Source organism: Anticarsia gemmatalis, chromosome 27 (assembly GCF_050436995.1).
Source record: "Anticarsia gemmatalis isolate Benzon Research Colony breed Stoneville strain chromosome 27, ilAntGemm2 primary, whole genome shotgun sequence".
Lineage (NCBI taxonomy): Eukaryota > Metazoa > Arthropoda > Insecta > Lepidoptera > Erebidae > Anticarsia > Anticarsia gemmatalis.
Window position 1 is genome coordinate 3,626,204 of NC_134771.1, and position 21,768 is coordinate 3,647,971.

General features: G+C 33.8%; 2 protein-coding genes across 6 annotated transcripts in view; both read left to right on the forward strand.

The window, feature by feature from the left end:
- LOC142984491 (serine proteinase stubble) overlaps nucleotides 1–11,735 on the forward strand; it is a 34,374-nt gene extending 22,639 nt beyond the window's left edge. For 4 of the 5 annotated variants that reach the window (XM_076132138.1, XM_076132134.1, XM_076132135.1 and 1 more), the window contains 6 exons: nucleotides 3,333–3,647; nucleotides 4,865–5,042; nucleotides 7,836–8,028; nucleotides 8,392–8,496; nucleotides 8,757–8,864; nucleotides 9,459–11,735. In XM_076132138.1, the coding sequence (XP_075988253.1) occupies nucleotides 3,333–3,647; nucleotides 4,865–5,042; nucleotides 7,836–8,028; nucleotides 8,392–8,496; nucleotides 8,757–8,864; nucleotides 9,459–9,638 (1,079 nt within the window). In that variant the 3' untranslated portion in view covers nucleotides 9,639–11,735. The remainder of the gene's footprint in view (nucleotides 1–3,332; nucleotides 3,648–4,864; nucleotides 5,043–7,835; nucleotides 8,029–8,391; nucleotides 8,497–8,756; nucleotides 8,865–9,458) is intronic. The other variant, XM_076132137.1, reaches the window with a different exon arrangement.
- A 4,823-nt stretch (nucleotides 11,736–16,558) lies between these two features.
- Nucleotides 16,559–21,768, forward strand: part of pio (zona pellucida domain-containing protein piopio) — a 70,727-nt gene continuing 65,517 nt past the window's right edge. The window contains exon 1 of the mRNA XM_076132039.1: nucleotides 16,559–16,812. The gene's annotated coding sequence lies outside the window, so the exon portion shown is untranslated. The remainder of the gene's footprint in view (nucleotides 16,813–21,768) is intronic.

The following is a 21,768-nucleotide window of genomic DNA, read 5'->3' on the forward strand; positions in this document are numbered from 1 at the left end:
TTTACGTGCTCTCCGAGGCACGGAGGTCTATGGCCTCAACTTCCAGATTCTGGGCAATTTCTGAGGGTAGTCAAATTTTGAAGTAGTTAGTTAACGAAACATGAAGAAGGAGCTCGTGGCTTAGTTACAAACAACCGCGCGGATCGATCTGTAAGATCATATAAGTATGTGTATCAGTTATCTAGTTACAATAGTACCAGCTCTGCTTAGTTCGGAATCAGATGACCGTGTGTGAGTTGTCCAATTATATAAATTAATTAATTAATAATATAATGTTTCTTTGCACTGAATCGAATGTAGTACGCCTAGAATAGTGGCAGATCTATTTATTTCGTGAGAACCAATCCTACACACATATTCTCAGAGAAATGACTAACCTCTGATTTCTGAGGTACATTTAGCGGTAGTTTATCTATTCAATAGCGTTTAGATTCATATAAACATGACAGTTTGAATAGATAAACTACCGCTAAATGTGCCTCAGAAACCGGGTATTAATGACATACCCTCTTATTCATAAACACACTATAAACCTATTTTAGTTAAAAAGCTACTATGTTTTCTCTTTTTCATTTCGCTAAGGAGTGAAAGAAACAAAACACTTTATAAGCCTTTTATAACTTCATATATTTTTATGATAAGAGGGTTTATCTTTAGCATCCGCTGTAACTCATAACTTAAACCACAAACATCTCAAAGGTCACCGAAAGAGATATTTAACAAGAGGAAGTGAATTTCTAATATTACGACATGTACATCCTGAAGGCTCGCATCTGGAAAGCTTGCGGCGTCAGCCAAGGTTATACACTACACGTGACATTACGACATCAAGCGTCATACACTCTCTCTTGTGTCAAGTTATAGGCGGTAGCGAGAGCGAGAGAGGTTACTTCCCTTAACAAGATTTATGTGAGATTTTAAAGTGATCGGGTACTTCATTTGAAAATTTACAGAAAATCTTTTTAATATTTTTTTTTCTGTGTAGAATATTAGACTTGATTTTCAAACTATTCATAGGTAATGTTTTAAACTAATTATAGGCGTAGAATATTTATATGTGATTCTGTGAACTCGAAATTGCCGTTATGATTTCAACAAAATATTATAAAAAAATGCAATTTTAAAGTTAGTTTCTGTTTACTTTGGCTTTAATTTCTAGCAAGCTACGTCGAAGAAATTTTTTAATACTAGTTGACCCACGCTATTTCGCTAAAAAAGTTTCACACTTTATTTCAGCGGCTTAGAAGTAGATTAAGAGAAAACAGTTTAGTTAAAAATATATCAAATATGGTCGAAATTCATTCGTTTTGTCGCTCAAGCGTATCAGACAGACATATCATCTTTTAAATATTAGGTCGGGGAAAAAGTCTTTTCGCATTATTGTATGTATGAACTTGTAATAAAATCTCTTTTGCTTCAATAATTAATATAAGTATTTACTATGCTATTTCTAAATAAAAAAATCAATAAACTAAGAGCCTCTTTTCCCAACGCAATACAGCGTCGCCTCGCCTCCGCTGGTCTTTATTTTGATTTCAAAGCGAAGTCGCTCATTTCTCGTCTCTCGTACCGTACACATAACAAGTTCACGCACTGATTGTTCACCACAAGATAATAGCGAGCCATATTTCCTGCCAACATCGTCTTCATATGTCGTAATACACACGTTCACACTTTCACCAACTTTTGTCTTATTGATAATTTATTCACGAGTTATGTTCAAGTGAGTCTGGTTTGATGGAGGCTATTGTTTTAAATGCTGATTAAATCTGTTTTAAAGTAACGTCTTAATTTGTGGCTTTTTAGCCTTTATTAATAAGACTTCGCTGTCCGTCCGTCTGCCCGTCGCTAGGATGTTTCTCATGAACCGTGATAGTAGATATTTTTACATATGATATATTTCTGTTGCGGCTATAAAAATAAATATTCAAGGAGGCTCATACGCCACAAAACTACATTTGGACGTTTTTATAGATAATGGTACTGAACCCTTAGTGTGCGAGTCTAACTAGCACTTGGATGATTTAATGAAGATTAAAAGGACTCGAGTTCGATTGTCGAGTAGGACAAATCGCTTGTGAACTTTTTTGTTGTAATTTTTCAATGGTAGTCTTAAGCCCGGAGTTTAGTAACGTGTTGTTTTAATAATAGGACTATAATTATAAACGTTGAAATGTCGGTGAAATTGATAGTATCTACACTACAGATTAAATTGATTAAGTTCGTGATCGAGTAAATGAGGTCCGGATTGACTTTAAATGATTAATGACAACAATTAGAGATTTTATTGTTATACGAAACGGGACCTCGAGGATCGCTCCCTATAAGGTGATTCTTACTTTCTTAAATGATCACCCATCTATCTCCTGATCTCAGCAAAGTAGCTGAAACTCATACGATTGTTGAAGGTAGAATAGGATTGTCATCAAATCATTTATCATCACAACAGCATAAATTACAGCTTTGACTACAAGTTGTATAGACAATCATTTTGGTCACCCATCCAAAACCCGTCCTCCGCAACGTCACTTACCACCGTTCCCTTCCATTAACCCGTCATGTTGCATAACGCGCACCTATCTAATTATTTAAACCCGTAGCTATTGTGTTACCGGTCCAATGGGCACTTTCTCCGATTTTCACTCGATACGAAGTTTCTTAAATCTATATAAGGTTTATGTGTAGCGTGGAAATCGAAAGCTTGTAATTGGTTCGATTCCTGAGTTTGTGAGAGTTATGTAATGCGGATGAAGTGATTTTGTTATCTAGTGTATAGGGATTGTTTTAGATTATTTGGTGTTGATTGTAGGTACTAAAAGACGTGGTAAGCTAGATTTTTAAATATGTTTAAAAAAATGATGTATTTTCTATAGACAATTATCAGTAAATGTTGATAGAAAATACATTTTTTTGAAACTTAACAATCACACTTAACATCGATTTGTCAAATCCTTAAATTATTAAATGCGTCTTTAATTAGATGAATATTCCTTGTTACCTGACGTTTTGGCCGTCTTAAATCAGTCTTAGCTAAGGAGAAACTATAAGCTATTTTTGGGAAATAATGCTGCCTTATCTAAACAAAATATATCTACTAATTTAAGACTTCCATACATAAAATAATTACCAAATTATTTATCATCTTCATTGGTTTGTATCTATTTATCGCAGGTGAATACCATTAATATAACATTTATTAAAAACTATACCATTACATTATTACGTATCAAAATCTCTCAACATACAAGAACATAACCTACCCCCATTACGGATCTTTATCATATTCAACTTAACAATGAATACACGAACTGACAAACACAATTCTAAAACAGGTGACCTAATCGAATTGATCGGGACATTCCCACACGAAAACTACGACTACCAAAACAATCAATTTGAAGATCCGATCATAATCTACACGGACGCTAAGCCGTACCACCCCAAGCCGGATATAGCCGAACCAGATCCGGATATAAACCGACCCGGATGGAATCAGAATCACTTTTATCATGTAAAGCCGTCTTATCATGAAGGGACTACGAAAAAGCCGGATGAATTTAGACCGGATTACGATGGAAATAGTCAAGGTGTTGATGATTATGTGCCGGTACTCACAAGTCATAAGCCGTCGAGGCCTAGTTACCCGGGTGAGATATTGGACACTAGGCTTTGTATTTATTTATTGGTGAGAAACTCAATGGTTTTGGTGTTCTTTTTGCTATTTAATTAATGGTTAGAATGTGTTGTAACTTTGTTAACAGAAGATAAAGTTGTTATTAAAATTGAATGAATGTTTGAGGAAATCAAATTGCGCAATGTAATTTTTTTTTGTTGCTATTTGCTATATAAATCAGTTTAATAGATTTATTAAAACTTTTTTAAATAATAACTTTTGATTGTTCCATAATTTGTTGAATGTTTTTTTATTAACTGACACTCGGCTACCGGGTGGAGTCTAGATGATTATTTTTGTTGTGACTTTTAATATATTTTATGGAAATTTAAGCCGTTATATCTGAAGATGTGCTATTTTGTTTACTGACCTGTAATTTTGCATCTATAGTCATCCTAACAGTTTTTATTTTTGTGCATTTCAGTGAGCTCAAAACCAAAATTCTCCTGAAATCTAGCATCTTATAGAAGCCAAAATACTTGAGTTTTATCACCCAAATTCTGTCTCTACTCTGCTTTCTTACTCGCACTGCGTTTCCATAATCATCACGCACCTTTTAGTCACTTTGCATGCTTTGTAAAGTGACTTTACGCATGTTGCATGCGCCACAAAGTGACTTTACGTTCGTTGCGTGCGCGGCAAAGTGACTTTGACGGTGGCTGCATGCTTGCACAAAGCACATGCTTTTATAAGCATTTTATGTATGTATGTCAATATGCATGATTTGTGCATTATCAATGTATAATTGTATGTTTGTATTTATATGTGTATATGTAAGTATGTATAATGTATGTTGTATAAATGAGGCCTATATGTATAATGGGATTTCAGCTCCCTCTGAACATCTTGTTTTAATATTTTATTTTGTGAGTGTGTTAAAGCAGTACCAATTTTTATGAAAAATGATGAAAATCATGATAAAATATGCATTTAAGATTTATCTCTGCAAAATTTATAGTCATGTTTATGTATAGTTAAAAACCAGCATGATATTTTATAATGACAGAATTTTATAAATCTTTTCACACTATTGTATAACAATTGTTCTTATATATATTTTAAGCACATTCTTCTATCTTTATATTCTATAATATCGTTACAATGTACGAAAATATAGCATATATTTTTCTATCTTTTGCCGAAGTTTTCCAAAATGAATATCTCGTTTAATTAGTAATTTTATTCTTTCAGGTTGTGGAGAACACTTTACCCGTTCTAACCGGATAGTGGGAGGTCATTCCACCGGGTTCGGATCCCATCCGTGGCAAGCGGCACTCATCAAGTCTGGGTTCTTGAGCAAGAAGCTTGCTTGCGGAGGTGCCTTGATCTCAGACCGATGGGTGATTACTGCTGCTCATTGCGTTGCTACGTAAGTTAATACTCATTTTAACAGGGAGTTTTGATGATTAATAAAATTTATCTACTGCCTCCGTGGCGCAGTGGTTTAGGTAGCCACGCCGATACCACTGCGTCGGGAGGTCGTTCGATTCCCACACGGAACAATTATTTGTGCGATCCACAAATAATTGTTTCGGGTCTGGTTGTGCTTTGTGTCCGTTGGTTGTATGTTTGTAAAAGTCCCTGAGACACAAGAGCAATTCTTAGTGCGGGAGTTGTCTTAAAAAAATATCTCTGGCATTAAGCCCAAAATAAATTGTTATGGTAATAGACTCGCTTTTTACGATATGGAACTGAAACAGTTATTGGCGGAACGCGAGTATATTTTGTACACCTATGCCTCCAACTTTAGTAATAAAAGTCACATAACAAAACACAAAATAAGAAGTCAAAATTTCTAATTGTTATTAGTTTACCTTCACCAAAAGTGACCACACAAATATGGATTGCAAAGGCCCCATGCCGCACTCAGCTAGCTGGGTGGACTAAAGACCAACCCGTCGCTCTTTCCAAGAGAAAACTCTTGACATATAGTGATACTAGCTGACCCGCGCAACTTCACTTGCGTCCAATAAGAGAGAATGGGTAACTGGTACTCTGCTCCTTTTGGTCGTAGCGTGATGATATATAGCCTATGTCCTTTCTCGGGTATCAAAATATCTCCATACCATATTTCATGCAAATTGGATAAGTAGTTTAGGCGTGATTGAGTAGCAGACAGACAGACAGACAGACAGAGTTACTTTCGCATTTATAATATTAGTATGGATAGTAATTTGATTTTTATGTAAGTATTAAATATGGATAATTTAAATTAATTGCTTACAAGGAATTACTTCAATGCTAAAACAAGATACAATATTAATACAAATACTAATACAATAAATAGTATGAGTCGAGTGAAGAATTAATTCACTAAAATTTCATTTCTGCTGAGTTGTTTAAAACAATTGCACACACGATCCATAATTTGAGACAGAGAAATTCTCATCAACTTTTTGCTTCTAAAACGGTGATCATTAACCGCTAATTTCTAAGAAATGTTTGTTGAACAAAAACTTTGAACCTAGATACAAAGTTTGTTGTTTTTTGTCATGTTAATTACTTACTTTCACTGCAAACTGGGTTACATTTAATGTACAGGGATACTATGGCTATATCGGATATGGATATCTATACTAATATTATAAAGCTGAAGAGTTTGTTTGAACGCGCTAATCTCAGGAACTACTGGTCCGATTTATAAAATTATTTCAATGTTAGATAGCCCATTTATCGAGGAAGGCTATAGGCTATATATTATTACGCTACTAACAAAGGGAGCTGAGTACCAGCAAAAAATGTTACAAAAACGGGGAAAATGATGACCCATTCTCTATTATATGACGCAAGCGAAGTTGCGCGGGTCAGCTAGTGGTTAATAACAGTCGCAATGATCGATCTCTGAGGTCATGCTACGCTTGCCGAGGTTGTTATGTGGATGGGTGACCATCTTATACATTTCGAGTTCAACCGTGTTTCGGAAGGCTCGTTGAATTGTGGGTTCCGGTGGTAATTTTTCAAAGATTTTTGACAGTCGTTAACAGTAGTATTTCGCAGTATTGGAAATCTTTTTAAATTAGAAATTAGCATATTTTCGCATATCCGATTTTTTCGTTAGTAAGTCAATCTATACATCAATTAGCTAATTTTAAAATTAGTCATAATGGTTGAATTACTTGTTATGCATCAGAGTGAGTCATAGAACCTTTCTTAATAAGTAATTAAGAAATAAAAAGCGCTGCAATTTTACATTGCAATTGAGTGATTATTAATTTAAAATTTTGACGAAATAGCTATTAAATAATGAATGAGTGATGAATTAGGTACCGGATACGATTTGCATTAAGTCACCGTGCAGGAAAGATGGCTACTTTTTACACAATCGGCACAGTTGGCCGTTAGAAAATCCCTATTTAATGAGACAAGATCACAATACCAATTTTAAATAAACTTTTGGGCCGGAATTATTAACAGACAATTTATTAAAGGTAAAAAATAATTTATATATTTTAGGCAGACGAAAATATTCCTTCCCTAGTTGAGCAAAATCAAAATAAAATAATTTATTCATTCAGGTCAAATATTGACACTTATGATAGTCGTTACAATTACTGAATCTACCACTAGCTCGGAAAGGGGGTAGAGCCTTATGAGAAGAGCTAGCAAGAAACTCATGGCCACTCTTTTCAATCGCCAAAAGTTTTACACACATTGATACAATAATTGATCATGCGAGGCACTGCCAACAATCAATGATATAGACTAAACGTCAATTAAGGTAAATTAATATAGCTAGGATATTTATTAGTCTCTGATCATACCGTGTGTAGGGAGCACCTACTAACATGTGACAGTAAGAATATGGACATAGTACTTTGAGAGCAGTGATAGCCGAGTGGTGTAAGTTGACACCTCCCACGCAAGTGACCGCAGGTTCGAAGACGAGGCAACACACCAATGACTTTTCGAAGTTATGTGTGTATTAGAAATAATTATCACATGCTCCAACGGTGAAGGAAAACATCGTGAAACCTTGCATGCCTAAAATTTGTTTAATACATTTATTGAGGGCATGCAAAGTCCCCAACCCACACTTGGCCAGTGTGGTGGACTCAAGGCCTAAACCCTCCCTCATTACGGGAGGAGACCCTTGCCCAGCAGTGGGACAGTAATGGTTTAAATTTATTATTATTGTAATAAAAAATCATCTGTCTCTTTCCAGCACACCAAACAATCAGCTGCGAGTGCGCCTCGGGGAGTGGGACGTGCGCGACGCGGGCGAGAGGTACTCCCACGAGGAGTTCTCGGTGCAGAGGAAGGAGGTGCACCCCGCGTACGAGCCCACAGACTTCAGGAACGACGTGGCGCTCGTACAACTTGACAGAGGCGTTGTGTTCAAACAACACATACTGCCGGTGAGTAAAACCTTTGAAGAAGTTTTGTCGCGCGTTTTAGACACCACATTACGTCATTATCTCTCTTGATAGTTCCAGTGATACTCGCTAGATGACGCTCGTATCTATGTCGTCGTTGACACTTTGTAGTTTTAAGGAATTTCGTTAGATGTCGTTAGTTTATTGCAAGTTATTTCTGTAAAATTCATAACATCTATAGCACCTGGCGGTTTCAATGATTTCTTTTGATGAATATTTGTGTCTTAAACATTCAATCTGTTCTATTTATTCCAAGCATTTGATACCTCTAACGAAAATGTAAAATATATGATTTTAACTATACCATCTGCCTTGTTTTAAATTCTTATTTTGTTTTGTTTTCAGGTATGTCTACCGCAGAAACAGATGAAGTTAGCGGGCAAGATGGCGACGGTAGCAGGATGGGGACGAACGAGGCACGGACAGAGCTCAGTGCCTTCAGTATTACAGGTATGTTCAATTTACAGCCTAATATCTATAAAGATGTAATTATTATTGTACTTGAACAGAAAATTCAATATAAACCAATGTATGATAAAGTGACTGCAAATCTATTCAAGCAACTGTAAAAACCCGCCTGCTAGGCTATCGAGAAAAGGTGTACGGGATTAATTGTTTCTTGAAAAAAAAAAACATCAACTCAAAAATAGCCCATCATTTTGAGTTTTAAGTACCATCCCTTCTAATTTGTTAATATCTTTTGTTTTCAGGAAGTAGACGTAGAAGTGATTCCCAACGAGCGGTGTCAGCGATGGTTCAGAGCAGCGGGGAGGAGAGAGACGATACATGATGTGTTCCTCTGTGCGGGATATAAGGAGGTAAGAAGACTAAACCTTTACTCCTCCTTGCATAGATCATTTTTAAAGTTGTTGTGGAAATATATGTAGTTTTCTAACCGATGAAAAATCTAAGCGTCTCCGATTAAACTAAAAGCTGTTACGGAATTCGTTATATTTATACAAATATTATAAAACCGACGAGTTTGTTTGTTTGAACGCGGTAATCTCAGGAACCTGGTCTGATTTGAAAAATTCAGTCAGTGTTAGATAGCCCATTTATCGAGGAAGGCTATCATCACGCTACTACCAATAGGAGCAGAGTACCAGTAAAAAAAATTACAAAAGGTCAGCTAGTAGTGAATAAGACAGTCATAGTGAGAAAACAAATTCTATCATGTAACGCGTTGATGTCTTTTGTAGGAGAAATTTCATAAAAGTCCTTCTCGATGTATTCTTAGGTTTTCTGCAATAATATAAGTAATAATATGGATACTTCTTAAAAAAAACTTAATTATTATTCTTCAAACATCACATTTTAACAAATAGTAGTATCACAAAAATAAACCTCTTGCAATATTTTATTTGATAATTCTACAACACTTGGACTTTATTCAATTTCTACATTGTTTCTAGGGAGGTCGTGATTCCTGCCAAGGTGACAGCGGAGGCCCACTCACAATGAAGCTAGAGGGGCGAAGCACCCTCATAGGCCTAGTATCCTGGGGCATCGGCTGCGGCCGCGAGCACCTCCCCGGAGTGTATACGAACATACAAAAATTCGTTCCCTGGATTGACAAAGTGCTGGACAAATAGTTCTTTGTAAATATGTATTTATTTAACTTATGAATAAGATAGGCCTGTTTTATATTGTACAGATAAGTGGGAGATATCTTGTAGATAAAGAGACAGATGTAAAACTGTTAATTTATACTTTATGAAGTGAAAACAGGTCATAAATGTAAAAATGTCATCATATTGTTATCATCATCATTGGAACAAAATAAACAAAATACAGTCGAATTGAGAACCTCCTCCTTTTTTGTAGTCGGTTAAAAATCACATCAGAAGTGATTGTCAAATTAACAATCATTTAAATCAAATTGTATATTGTCACTTTTTTTTCGAGTGAAGTCAATATTAAATCATGGAACTAACTTTTTTAATGGCAAAACGTTGGTGTATTTTATATGCCTCTGCCTATCCCTTCGGGTATAAAAGGCGTGATGTTATAAATAAATATGACAACTTAATGTCAAAAGTTATTCGTTCTGACAGAAGGCTTCATAAGCATCAACGACCGTCTTAAAGAACGAAAACTGGAACCTTTAACATGCTCTTTACAGCACGTAGCCTTACTGCTTGCTACCTTCATTAATTATCAAAGTTTCTTCAACTCATTAACGAGTATATAAAAAATCAGTAACAAAACTAGCAATGAATATTCATTACTACTTTATATTCCACACACTACAATTGTTTATCAAATTATTTGTCCATTAAATCAATAACACACATCATTATTTTGTAAAAATCTTACATCACATCAATCACTGTCACAATACATCATTTTACATCAACATTATCACTCGTGAATCAAAACCATCACTCATTATTTCAAACGCGTGATACTTCGAATGTCGTTGTTTTCAGCTGTTAATGATGATAATTAGTCAAATTGACGTGTAATTATGACAGTTAAGTACTTGATGCTGTAAATATCTGTCATCGTTTATTTCTACATTCAACATTTGACATTTTTATTACCAATGTATTTGCATAGAAAGCAGCGTCACGGTGGGATAGCACTTTGTCCGAACTCAGAAATGTATCCTTAGACTTTGTGGGCGTAAACACTACCGACCAGACCACATAGGCAGTCGGCAACATTTATTTTCACATCAAAAGGGTCAAATGATTTATATTTATACTAGAGGCCGCTCGCGACTTCGTCCGCGAGGAAACACTTCCCGTGTGATTCCCGATTCCTCGGAAACTTCGGGATAAAAAGTATATTCCTAGCCTATGTGTTATTCTGGATCTTCAGGTACCTATATTCCAATTTTTATCGTAATCGGTTCAGTAGTATTTGCGTAAAAGATTAACAAACATTCATATGTTCTCACAAACTTTCGCATTTTTAATATTAGCAGGATTACCTACTTATGTTTTTGCCAATAATTATCGTAGCGACTCTTCAAATACACGATTACGATTACATTTTATGATAGAAATATGTACGAGTGTACATATTTCTATCGTAAAATGCAATCGATATTTCAAGAGACACCATTTGCATTTCCCTTATCTGCATTAATACATTTTTCATCATAAATCATCACCATACATAAAAATACTACGCACAATCATTACAATCACTATCACTAATCACACCCAATTTTAAGCATCATAATATCAACACGTATCTGTCTGTTGTTTTATTGTACATGAAATTAAGTTGATATTTTCATCATTGAAAGTATAATCAAAACAATCATTCTTGCCATCATTTAAAAACCACCATATTTCAATTTAGCATTGTATCATATTATGTATCATCAGTAAAAATCGTCACATCATATTTCATGCGATCACTATCAATTTAGTCATCACTCACATCATAAATGGTTTTGATATATTTTAAGAAAACCATATTCTTTTACAAAACAAACATCATCACAATCAAAATCATCTAACATCAAAGATACTGTTCCATCACCCCTATTTGTAGGGGTTTTGTAAAATACTCGTTTTTAGTCCTAAATTAGGATGTTGTGGACTATGTGGTCTATTTTAGACGTTTATCGTTCAGTCGGGCGACTAAACATTTTATGTGATTAGGATCTATTTATTGTTAGATTATAAAACTATTTAATATATTTTTGTATGTTAATAAAAATATTTTTGTATGAATTTTGTGTTTTTCCTCTGCCTTTCTGTCCTGAAAGACTCTGAAAAATAATGTCCTCCTAGTCGATTACCGGCTACAGCGGCCGGCTTTACTAAAATCAGCCAACTGTACAAGACTTTGTTTATAGTATCCAAGAGTGCACAATACACAGGTACACTCTCAATTCCCTTATAGTCTGGTGGGACGGATAACTGATACGACCAGTAAGAGGATAAAATAGAGTTATATGCATAAAGATATTTATGCTTTAAGCAGTTTATTGGCTACATGAAATTATAAATTAAAAGTTGAATTGGCACTTAAGTAAGTCCCTGGTTGAAGTGCAACCAATTTAGCCACTTGGCACCACTTACGGTGTCTCTAGCACCAATGAGTAGTACTTACTTATTAGAAACTATGACTATAATTTATTAAAAAACGTTACAACATCGTGCGTGTGTCCGCATGTAAGCGGAATGTCAATTACGTATGCATGTGACACTGCAGCAGTGAATAATATCTGACATTTAATTTATGTAGATATGATCGAAGCACATAAACGTGATTAAAATTATTTATTTCCTACACACAATTGAACACTAGATCCTTTGTAATATTAACATGCTTGCTTGATACTTGTAACGCCATCTACAATTTCTTCATGAAACTACAAAGACTTTCACGGAGCTACCCGCTGTTAAGGCTCTATGCGTAAAATTAACCGTTCATGAATACTAGCGCCATCTTTTAGATATATGGTAAAACACTTGCTCTATGATCCAGAGACGAATCTATAAGTTTTGTTACTTTTTACTACATATCATATAGATGTCGTTATATTATGTTCTTATTCGTTTCTTTGCATCCAACGTATTTTGAAGTCAAGAATTGGTATAGAGGAGAATAATTTTAGAAAAGAAGAGAGGTGGCAGTCAGTATTCCATACTTTATCAAGACTGGAAATACGATTACAGGTATGTTGAATACATACCTATAATCATAAGCGTATAAGTATTTCTATAACCATCAAAAGGTAACAGTTGCATTCATATTATAATAAATACAAGACTAAAACTTACATCAAGCAGAGAATCGAACTGAAACTATAATATAATTACTTACGGAGATATTTGCCATAGTCTGACCAAAAAGTATAGAACTTTGGTCAGGCTGCAGAAGACACTGAAGCTCTAAATTCTGAATGTTATATACGCCAGCTTTAGAACAGAACCCTGCATATAAGGCTCTCAACTAAATTGTAGGACTATAGTATCATCGCAAGTCCAGTAAAAGGAACCATAAGTGAAGGAATCGAACACACAACTGAATTGTAGCGTGTAGCTATTGCGGAATACATTAATGTTTATTTAATAGGCTCTTGTTTAGAAATGCGTGTTTAAAACATTGGAATCACGGACACGTTATCCATTATTTATGATGATCTTTAAATATAACAAACCATAAGATGACCTTTAAAAACCCGCTTTTCTTCTCCAATTTAAATAAATTTTAGATCAATTTAAAACAACTTGAAAGAATTTCGTACTAAAATAACAATATTTTAAACATTTAAAAAACTTGTTGAACTATCCTTAGCTCAAGGTTTGCTCAGTGTCAGGCTGTTGGTTTAAGAGATTAGGGTATACAAATGTACAAACACGTTTTGTTTGTCAAAGATATGTTTAGGATGAACAGATTTTTTACTTTTTATTGTATTTGATGTTTCGAGAAAAAAAACAACATTTTGAAAAGTATCTCGTTGATGTCTTTTGTTCGACGGTTGGGAGAAAGACTGCATTAGAAATTATGTCACAATTTCACTACATTTTCATTCTGCTTTAAGGGTTCAATTGTAAAAAGAACTTTGAGGAAGATTCATAGCCAGTTGCGCTCACCGGTCGGTAAACAATCTGTGGGTTAAGCAACCATTGACACGGTCATTCTATAGATGGGTGACCGCATAATGATATTTGAACTGAGCGTCTCCGTGCTTCGGTCGGTCCCGGTTGTTGTCAACTAAGATAACAGTCGTAAATCCACGTCAAAGGCCTTTCAGGCGGCTTGAACAACTTTGACACTAAGTTGACCACTAACCATACGATAGATAGAAGCCTATGGAAGACCTGAAATTTTCATCAATAAGCCTGTGCTCAGAAGACGAAACATAAATACAAGAGATGTAGACAAGTAGTCCTTCTTCATTGCCCGCTTTGACAAGTGACCTTTGCCAAAATGTTATACCTGTATGCAATTCTAAAGGAAAAATCAACAGAAAATGTAAAACACCTTGAAATACGTCCGCAAATCAATATTCAAAACGACTGCATATTTTAACGTAGTATGTTTGCATGAGTGACGCAACCTCAGAAACTGCTTGGCCAGTAATGCTGTGTTTAGTCTTGATTAAGTTTGTCACTATCACTTTTACTGCAATGTATAATTCACTACTAGATGAAAATAATATTAATAAAAAATTGCGTTTTTACAAAAAAATTTTTTTTTGGAAAGTAAATTAGTTGTTTCTTGGCGAGGTTCGTTCGTTTATCGTTGGTTAAAGTCCCATTTGCTGCTTATAAATGTAAATAAAATTAATTAATGTAATCCATCAATGTCCCACTGTTGCGTCTTCTCCCGTAATAAGGGAGGGGTTAGGCCTTGAGACCACCACGCTGGCCAAGTGCGGGTTGTGGTTATGAGTAATAAATAAATTTACAATTTTTATCTCAAAACATGCTAAAAAATAACGGAAAATCAAGTAAATGGTTGATAAAGGAATCAATTCTACATAAAATAAAGGTTTTTCTTTAAAATTGTGACAAAGATTCGACCTCATACAGCCAATACCGGCCGAAGGCTGTGAAATAAAAGCAAAACATATGTTTTCGAGCTCGCAACAAAAAGACAAACCAAATCCTTATAGAGACACGCCTCGGCGATCCGAGACTCGCATTAATTTTATTACATATTGAAACTTTCAGATACATTTACAAAAGAGCTTAAGTGACAATTACTGCAAGAAACTTTCGACCTTACTGACATGAATCATTATCTTAATACTTCAAAAATTTTGTTCAGGAATTGTACTAATCTATTTTATATTTATTTCTTCGACATGTTGACAATAAAATTTAAATTTATTTGTCCCAAAATTTGTTAAAAAGCAAACGATTTTCAATCGTATTAACTCAAAATATTATCATTACTAAATCATTTTATCTACGAAACACACTTTACAAAATCACTGATCAGTTTATAGAAAAAATATTGTCAATAAGGTTCATTATGCTTTGACAATATTTCAGTACATATGTCACAATAAATTTTTATCAAAAACACGTTTCGTAAAACATATAAAAAGGCTTATATTTTGCAAAATCCGAGTAGTTTGGATGCTCGGTGGGTTTTTAAAGAATCCTTTCATTATGTACATATGTATATATGTATGTATATATCGTCTGGGTGTCATACAAGGACATTTAGAGATGAAAATACTGATTTTGAGTTGAAAGTCTTAAAGAAATGTATTCCTTTTTTCGTAGATTGATGTGTTTGGTTAAAAGTGTTTCTCAATGAGCTGCTAGTATCAAGTTGCTCAGGTTTAAAGTAAATTTATTCCATTTTCTCAAAGATTCAGTTGTTTAAAATGGTTTGTCAATGAAAGACCAGTATCAGATTCGATTTTCGATCAAAAATAAATTTTAATTAGGTTTTTATTTATAAAACGAATTACATGTTTTCTAAGGCTTATTAATTTATTTTATCAATTAATCTGTCGTTATATAGCCTATCTAAAAAAATCGTACTTAATGCGATAGTCTGGCGTACTATCTGTTAAACTATATAATAACAGCTAGAGTTACATCTAGTTACAGAATATACGTTTAAAATATTTGGCCTGTTAACTTAATCAGTATTTATCTTTACGATAAAATACGTCACAAATCATACACATAAAACAATTTCTAATAATAGCCACAGCTTACAAACAGATGACATTTCATATACAGAGTCAAACACCTGTCACTTTAATAAAAAAAGCCTTAAAGTTTAACCGCCGCATATAAAAAATAGTGAAGTTCGTACAGACTATAGTTTCGTCTCTTTTACTCGTTCGCAATAAGAAAGAGAGATGACATATTTTTGAAGTAATATTGACGTTGTCCATTATAAGCCCATTGCTGTAGTTATTTCGGGAAGAGAATAAAAGTAGTTACTTAGGTATCTGTTTAATTAAATTTATTAATGTCCCACTGCTGGACTTTTGGTTATCTACCGGAATGAGAGAATAATTATTTGTCTACCACGATACAGATTGGGTAGTTTGTACATAAATATTTATATTAAATCACATATTTTTCTATGGGGGGTAGTCTGAGACGAGAGTTCTACTTGCTAAGATCCTTACAAACTTCCCTTGCTTTATTCGCTAACTATCTTGTCATATAGTATTTTGTATCTTTTAAGATTTTTTATAATAATCGCTCAAGGAATATTTCTCTGAGAGTGATTTGTTATTACTAAAATAAGTAATTCTGTTAATTCTCTTATTATTTCAACATTCATAAATACGAAAAGAGAACTATCCTTTCGCAAAAAGTATAATATTTGCATAACAGCCTGTAAGACAATTTATATCACATTCAAAGACATCGAAAGACAAAAATATTACCCCTTCAACTACAACATAATAATTTAAGACGAAACAATAATAATTCCAGCGCATTTAAAAACCCAGGAATAAACATTTAAAACAGCATTCCTTATTCCCAACCCACTTATGCAAAGTCAATTAGGTTGAAATTCTCCTACGCGTTATAAGACCTTTCGGCTAAGGCCGGCTGCGCCCGCACTCCTCGATCCTCAGTCCTCCACTCGACGCCACAACGCGCGGCCGCAATGTGCCACAACGACCAACCACGAACGAATCTAAATTAAAAAAAAAATAAAACATTTCGACGAAATTTTTGTGTGAAATACCCGTGTTGTATGAAATTTATAATGTGAATGTAATTTCAAACAACAGTGCCGGAATGTGAATGTGTTTTTGAAGTCAGTGTTGTGTTTCATATTTCTTGTTTTTGTGTGGGATTTTATTAAAAGGTAATATATTATTTTTTTTGTTTTAACCGGTCCTGTATGACGAAATGTATGGAAGCAAAAGCAGTTTGTAGTGATCGTAGCTAATGGTATTGGTCTCTACCTACCCCTATGAGAAAAAGGCTTGGTAGTTGGTTATAAGTACGTGTTAGGTTATTATTATACTAAATATTACGCAATCATGCAAGACTTGAAGTTTTGGCACAGGCTGCAAATCTACCTTGAGTTATGCATAATGTATCACCAAGCTTCTAGCTACGTGTAAAATTAGATAATACTAACTTAAGCCAATGACTTTGTCTTATAAGATTTCTAGGGTAATACGAGCTGTTATAATCCAGGTTATAATCCAGGTTTTAAACCATATTTATGGCAATTTGGTTGTCAATTTATCTATATAAGTATGTATTTAGAAGTATATAAGTATGTTTATCAGTTATTTGGTTACCATAGTAACATAAGCTCTGCTTAGTTTGGAATCAAATGACCGTGTGTGAAAAAAAAAAAAAAAAAAATTTTCATTTGAAATTCATTCAGTAGTTTTCGTCTGAACGAGTGACAAACAAACTAACAAAGTTTTGCATTTAGATTACTAACTTTTGCATACACATTGAAGACCATTTCACGGGGTAAATAGGGTCCTATGTATTAAACTAAGTTTTAAAGAAGCTAGGTACCTTGCGTCAAATTTATTTTAGTAGTTATTGCGTGACAGGTTAACAAACATACTCACGAAGTTTTGCGGTTTGCGTGTTGATGAATTATTGATGCTTGTTCATTGATACTACATAGTTGAAGATGGAGTCATCTTATAGCTATTGTAGCTTAAATGTCAAGCAACTAACAACAAAAATAATGCATATTTAGTGTAATATTAGATTAGATTAATATTAAATAAATATAATTATTATTATTATTATTTAATATTAGATTAATATTATATCATATCAGATTATAATCCTATGAGGAATGCCTATGAGGTAATACTTTTTTTATTACACTAATCACCATAACTTATTTACGTTTTGTAAAACGATTTTCATAAAACCATCGTAGTTTAAAAGGAGAACCAATGTTTTGTTAAAGCAGTCATCTACATAGAATAATGGTTTTTTTCGACTATTCTTAATACAACTTTAGTAAGGGGTGATAAATTATATACCCAGTTTAAAACAATTATCAGCTTTAAAAATTGTCCCCAAATTTTATGATTGTTACATTCTCCTTTAAAAACGATTGATGGTTATAAGAAAAAAACTGGTTACTAAAAAGTTTAAAAATATTTCCCTTAAGTAATTTTTTTGTATGTGTATGTACAAAAGTAAAAAATATTTATTTAATTATGTGAATATTTACAAATATATATTATTTACAGCAACAATCAACTAAATTTATTCATTTCCCTTAATTAGATTACTATTCGATTTCATTCTTAACCAAAGATAGATTATTAAGAACGGTTTTCAAACGACTGTAAATGAACCATCTGTGCTTTATTCCGTGGGCGCGGACCTTCGCCGGAGGTCACGTTAAATACAGCTTGACGATACTGGTTTTTATACAATAACTTTTTCAACCCGTTATGGTGTAAGATGGTCTTTAATTGTCTATGGTTGGTCATAGAGTTTTTTGTTGTTTTAGTTTTAGAAGTTTTAGGGGAAAACGGTTAGTTCTATGGTGTTAACTGTAGTATATGATCACGATATCTCGTTCGTTTCTATCTCAGGCAACGTGTATAATAGTGTTTAATGTAACTTTGCTAATGGCTAACGTGGGAGTATCTTAGACACTTCTTAATACAGTTTCGGTTTTTAGCTATCGATTGGATTTTATTACTGGCTCCCGCTCGCCACTTCGTCTGCCTAAATAAATTTCACTTGGTAAAAAGTATTCTATGAGTTAATGGAAGTTATAAACTATCTGTGTATCAAATTTAGTTACCCGTTCAGTAGTTTTTTCGTGAAACAGTAACAAACATACATCCTCACAAACTTTTGCATTTGTAATATTAGTAGGATTTAAAGTAGTCTTAGAACTGATGTTTTATTACATGAGGCCTAATGTGCTTACAAAATATGGTGTAATACATCTCTGTTTAACCTTTTAAGTAAATATCAGGCGTGATGTAACGGTTTATGATATCAATATGTTACACATACGAAAACATGTAATATGTGTGTTAGAATAGCACTTAGCACACAAAAAGTTTTTTCTGAAAGCCGAAGACGAGTTCCCAGGTTCAACCCTGAGGCATGCAAAAGATGAATCAAAAGATATTATATTTTGTACCTAATAAGACAAAGTTCTAAGTTCGATCCCCAGGGAAAAAGAAACAATATTTTATTCTCAAATTCGGCTCTCTCATAACATCCCAACTACAATATAATTTAGAAGTTAAGAATCAAACCTGTTATACCTTCGTCCGCCATTTATATCAAGACAAAAGTCTTCAATATAATAACTTAACAATGTCAGTATAAGTATAACGCTACATATAAGAATGTCACACTGGCAGGACCGGTTCCTCCTGGACTCCTGCGAAGCCTTCAAACGGGAACTATTTATAGAATTACTAACTCTTGCTCGCGGCTCCGCGTGGAAAGATCTTGAGTTAAAGTTGACTGCATCTTGGCTCAATAGGTAGTGTATCCGAGTGCTGATGAATGGAGGTCTTGGGTTCGATTTCCGGGTCGAGCACAGTGTTGACATTTTTTATGTATATTAGATTTTATCTAAATGGTAGATCGGAATTCCGCATCGTGCCTGATAAATCATTTACCTTTTTAACAAGACCATAAGGAATGAACTAATTTTTAATATCCAATATGATGAGGTGTGTATCACACCTCATCCTTTTTTAAGTCGGTTAAAAATAGTACTTAATGAATAGTTTAAGTTTGAAGGCATCGTAGCAAGTGGCGTTCTTTGGTTTCTGTCTACCTCTATGGGCAGAAGGCGTAATTGTAGGTATATATGATTAGTCATTTGTTTTTTTTAAACAATTTCCGCACTAAGGACTGCTCTTGTGTCGCGGGGACTTTAACAAACATACAAACAACGGACACATAGTACAAACAGACCCGAATCAACTATTTGTGAATCGCACAAATAAATGTTCCGTGTGGGAATCGAACCCACGACCTCAAGTCAAAAAAGCATACCCTTTATATAATAATAAGCGTGATAATTACATATGTATGTATAATTATAATCAATTATACAGTCAGTAATGCGGATAACCTTTAGTTAAAACCCGTGGCTAAAATAAAGATGTTTACAGTTTTAAAGGTTATAACTAATCGATTATTTTGTTTATTACAAATGAATATTGATCATAAAATAGTATGTTTCTAAGAAGCTGCGTCCATACTATATAATATTCTACTTATATTGTAAATGAATGTTTGTGAGGATGTATTTACCTCTTTCACGAAATAACTACTAAACGATTTTAAATTAATTTGTTACACAAATAATCTGTATAATATATCCTAGATTAATGCGTAAGATACTTTTTACTACGGGAAATGTTTTCAGTTGCAGGCAGGAGACAATGTTAATTCGAAAGCCTGTCTATATTTTACGTGTGCATGGTTAGACTGCTGAACAAATTTTCATGAAACTTATCATGGAAATAATTAAAAAGCCGGGTAGGCTATAATTTTTTAAATTATCCACTTAGGAATCTAAAATGGGGAATGAAACGTGTTATGTAGAATTATTGTAAAAATTCCATTTATTGCGATCGGAATCACAGCTTTTAAGACCATTCTACTACTAAATAATTTTGTGAAATAGTTTATATAGAAAACCGGACATGAAAATTAAAGGAAATAAACTGCAAATATGACTAATGAACCAATATATTTTATATTGCTCAATAAAAACCTTGAATGTAAAAACGTGAGGTACACAGTCTATTAAATATTAATGGCAAACGGAAGGTAATCTCGTTTGATTTATCAATATCAGTATTATATTGAATAGTGATAGTTTTGTCGAATTAATTAAAAAGAAAATAGGGTTTGAATGCAAAAAATAAACCTTGAAATGAAAAGAAAATGATACGAAATGAAATGAGATTTTATTTACAAGACTGTAAAATCTTTGCAGTTATATGAGTTAAGCTTTGACAGAAGTTCTTCTTATCGTATGGTTAGTGGTCAACCTAGTGTCAAAGTTGTTCAAGCCGCCCGAAGGTCTATGACGTGGCTTAACGACTGTTATCCCAATTGATAGCTACCGGCACCGATTTTTACCGGCTCCGAAGCATGTCAACAGTTCAAATACTACTAAGCGGTCACCCATCTATGGAGTGACCAAGCTAAAGTTTACTTAACTCTCAGATCGTTTAGCAACTGGTGTGTGAAACTGCAACTTTTCAGAAGTAAGGCTTGCTACACATATATTTGTTTCGGCCAAAAAATATGTAGAAAATCTAAGCACATCTTATCGTATAATAGCAAAACTAGTCCTTCTGCTTTCTCTTTCCCTGTTCCTATATCCCCTTCATTATTTACATCTTCTGTCCTTGTCTAACTCCATTCATCGTAACAAGTGTAACTGTTTCGTAATCATAAATGGCTGTCTATTGCATTATTTCGAATTAGATTGTATCTATGAGTTAGTTTGTGATACAATTTGTTTTATAATGGTTATTGTAAACTGTTATATATGTCATAAATAATGTAAATTACTTGTAAAAGTACATTATTTTGTGTAAACACAAACAAACAGTGTACAATAATGTATATAATAATATATACGTAATATTCCCTTTTCTTATCCTGCTTCAGTGTCTCATTGTAAGGTAAAAACCTTTCTCACAGCTTTGCTAACCCTATTAGCTGAAGTGTTTCCATATTTTTATAACTTTATTTCAGAAAAAGGAATGTTTCTTTTGCCCTCAAAATAGAAATTTACAATTGTTCATACATGAAGTTATATTTTTTGAAGTAC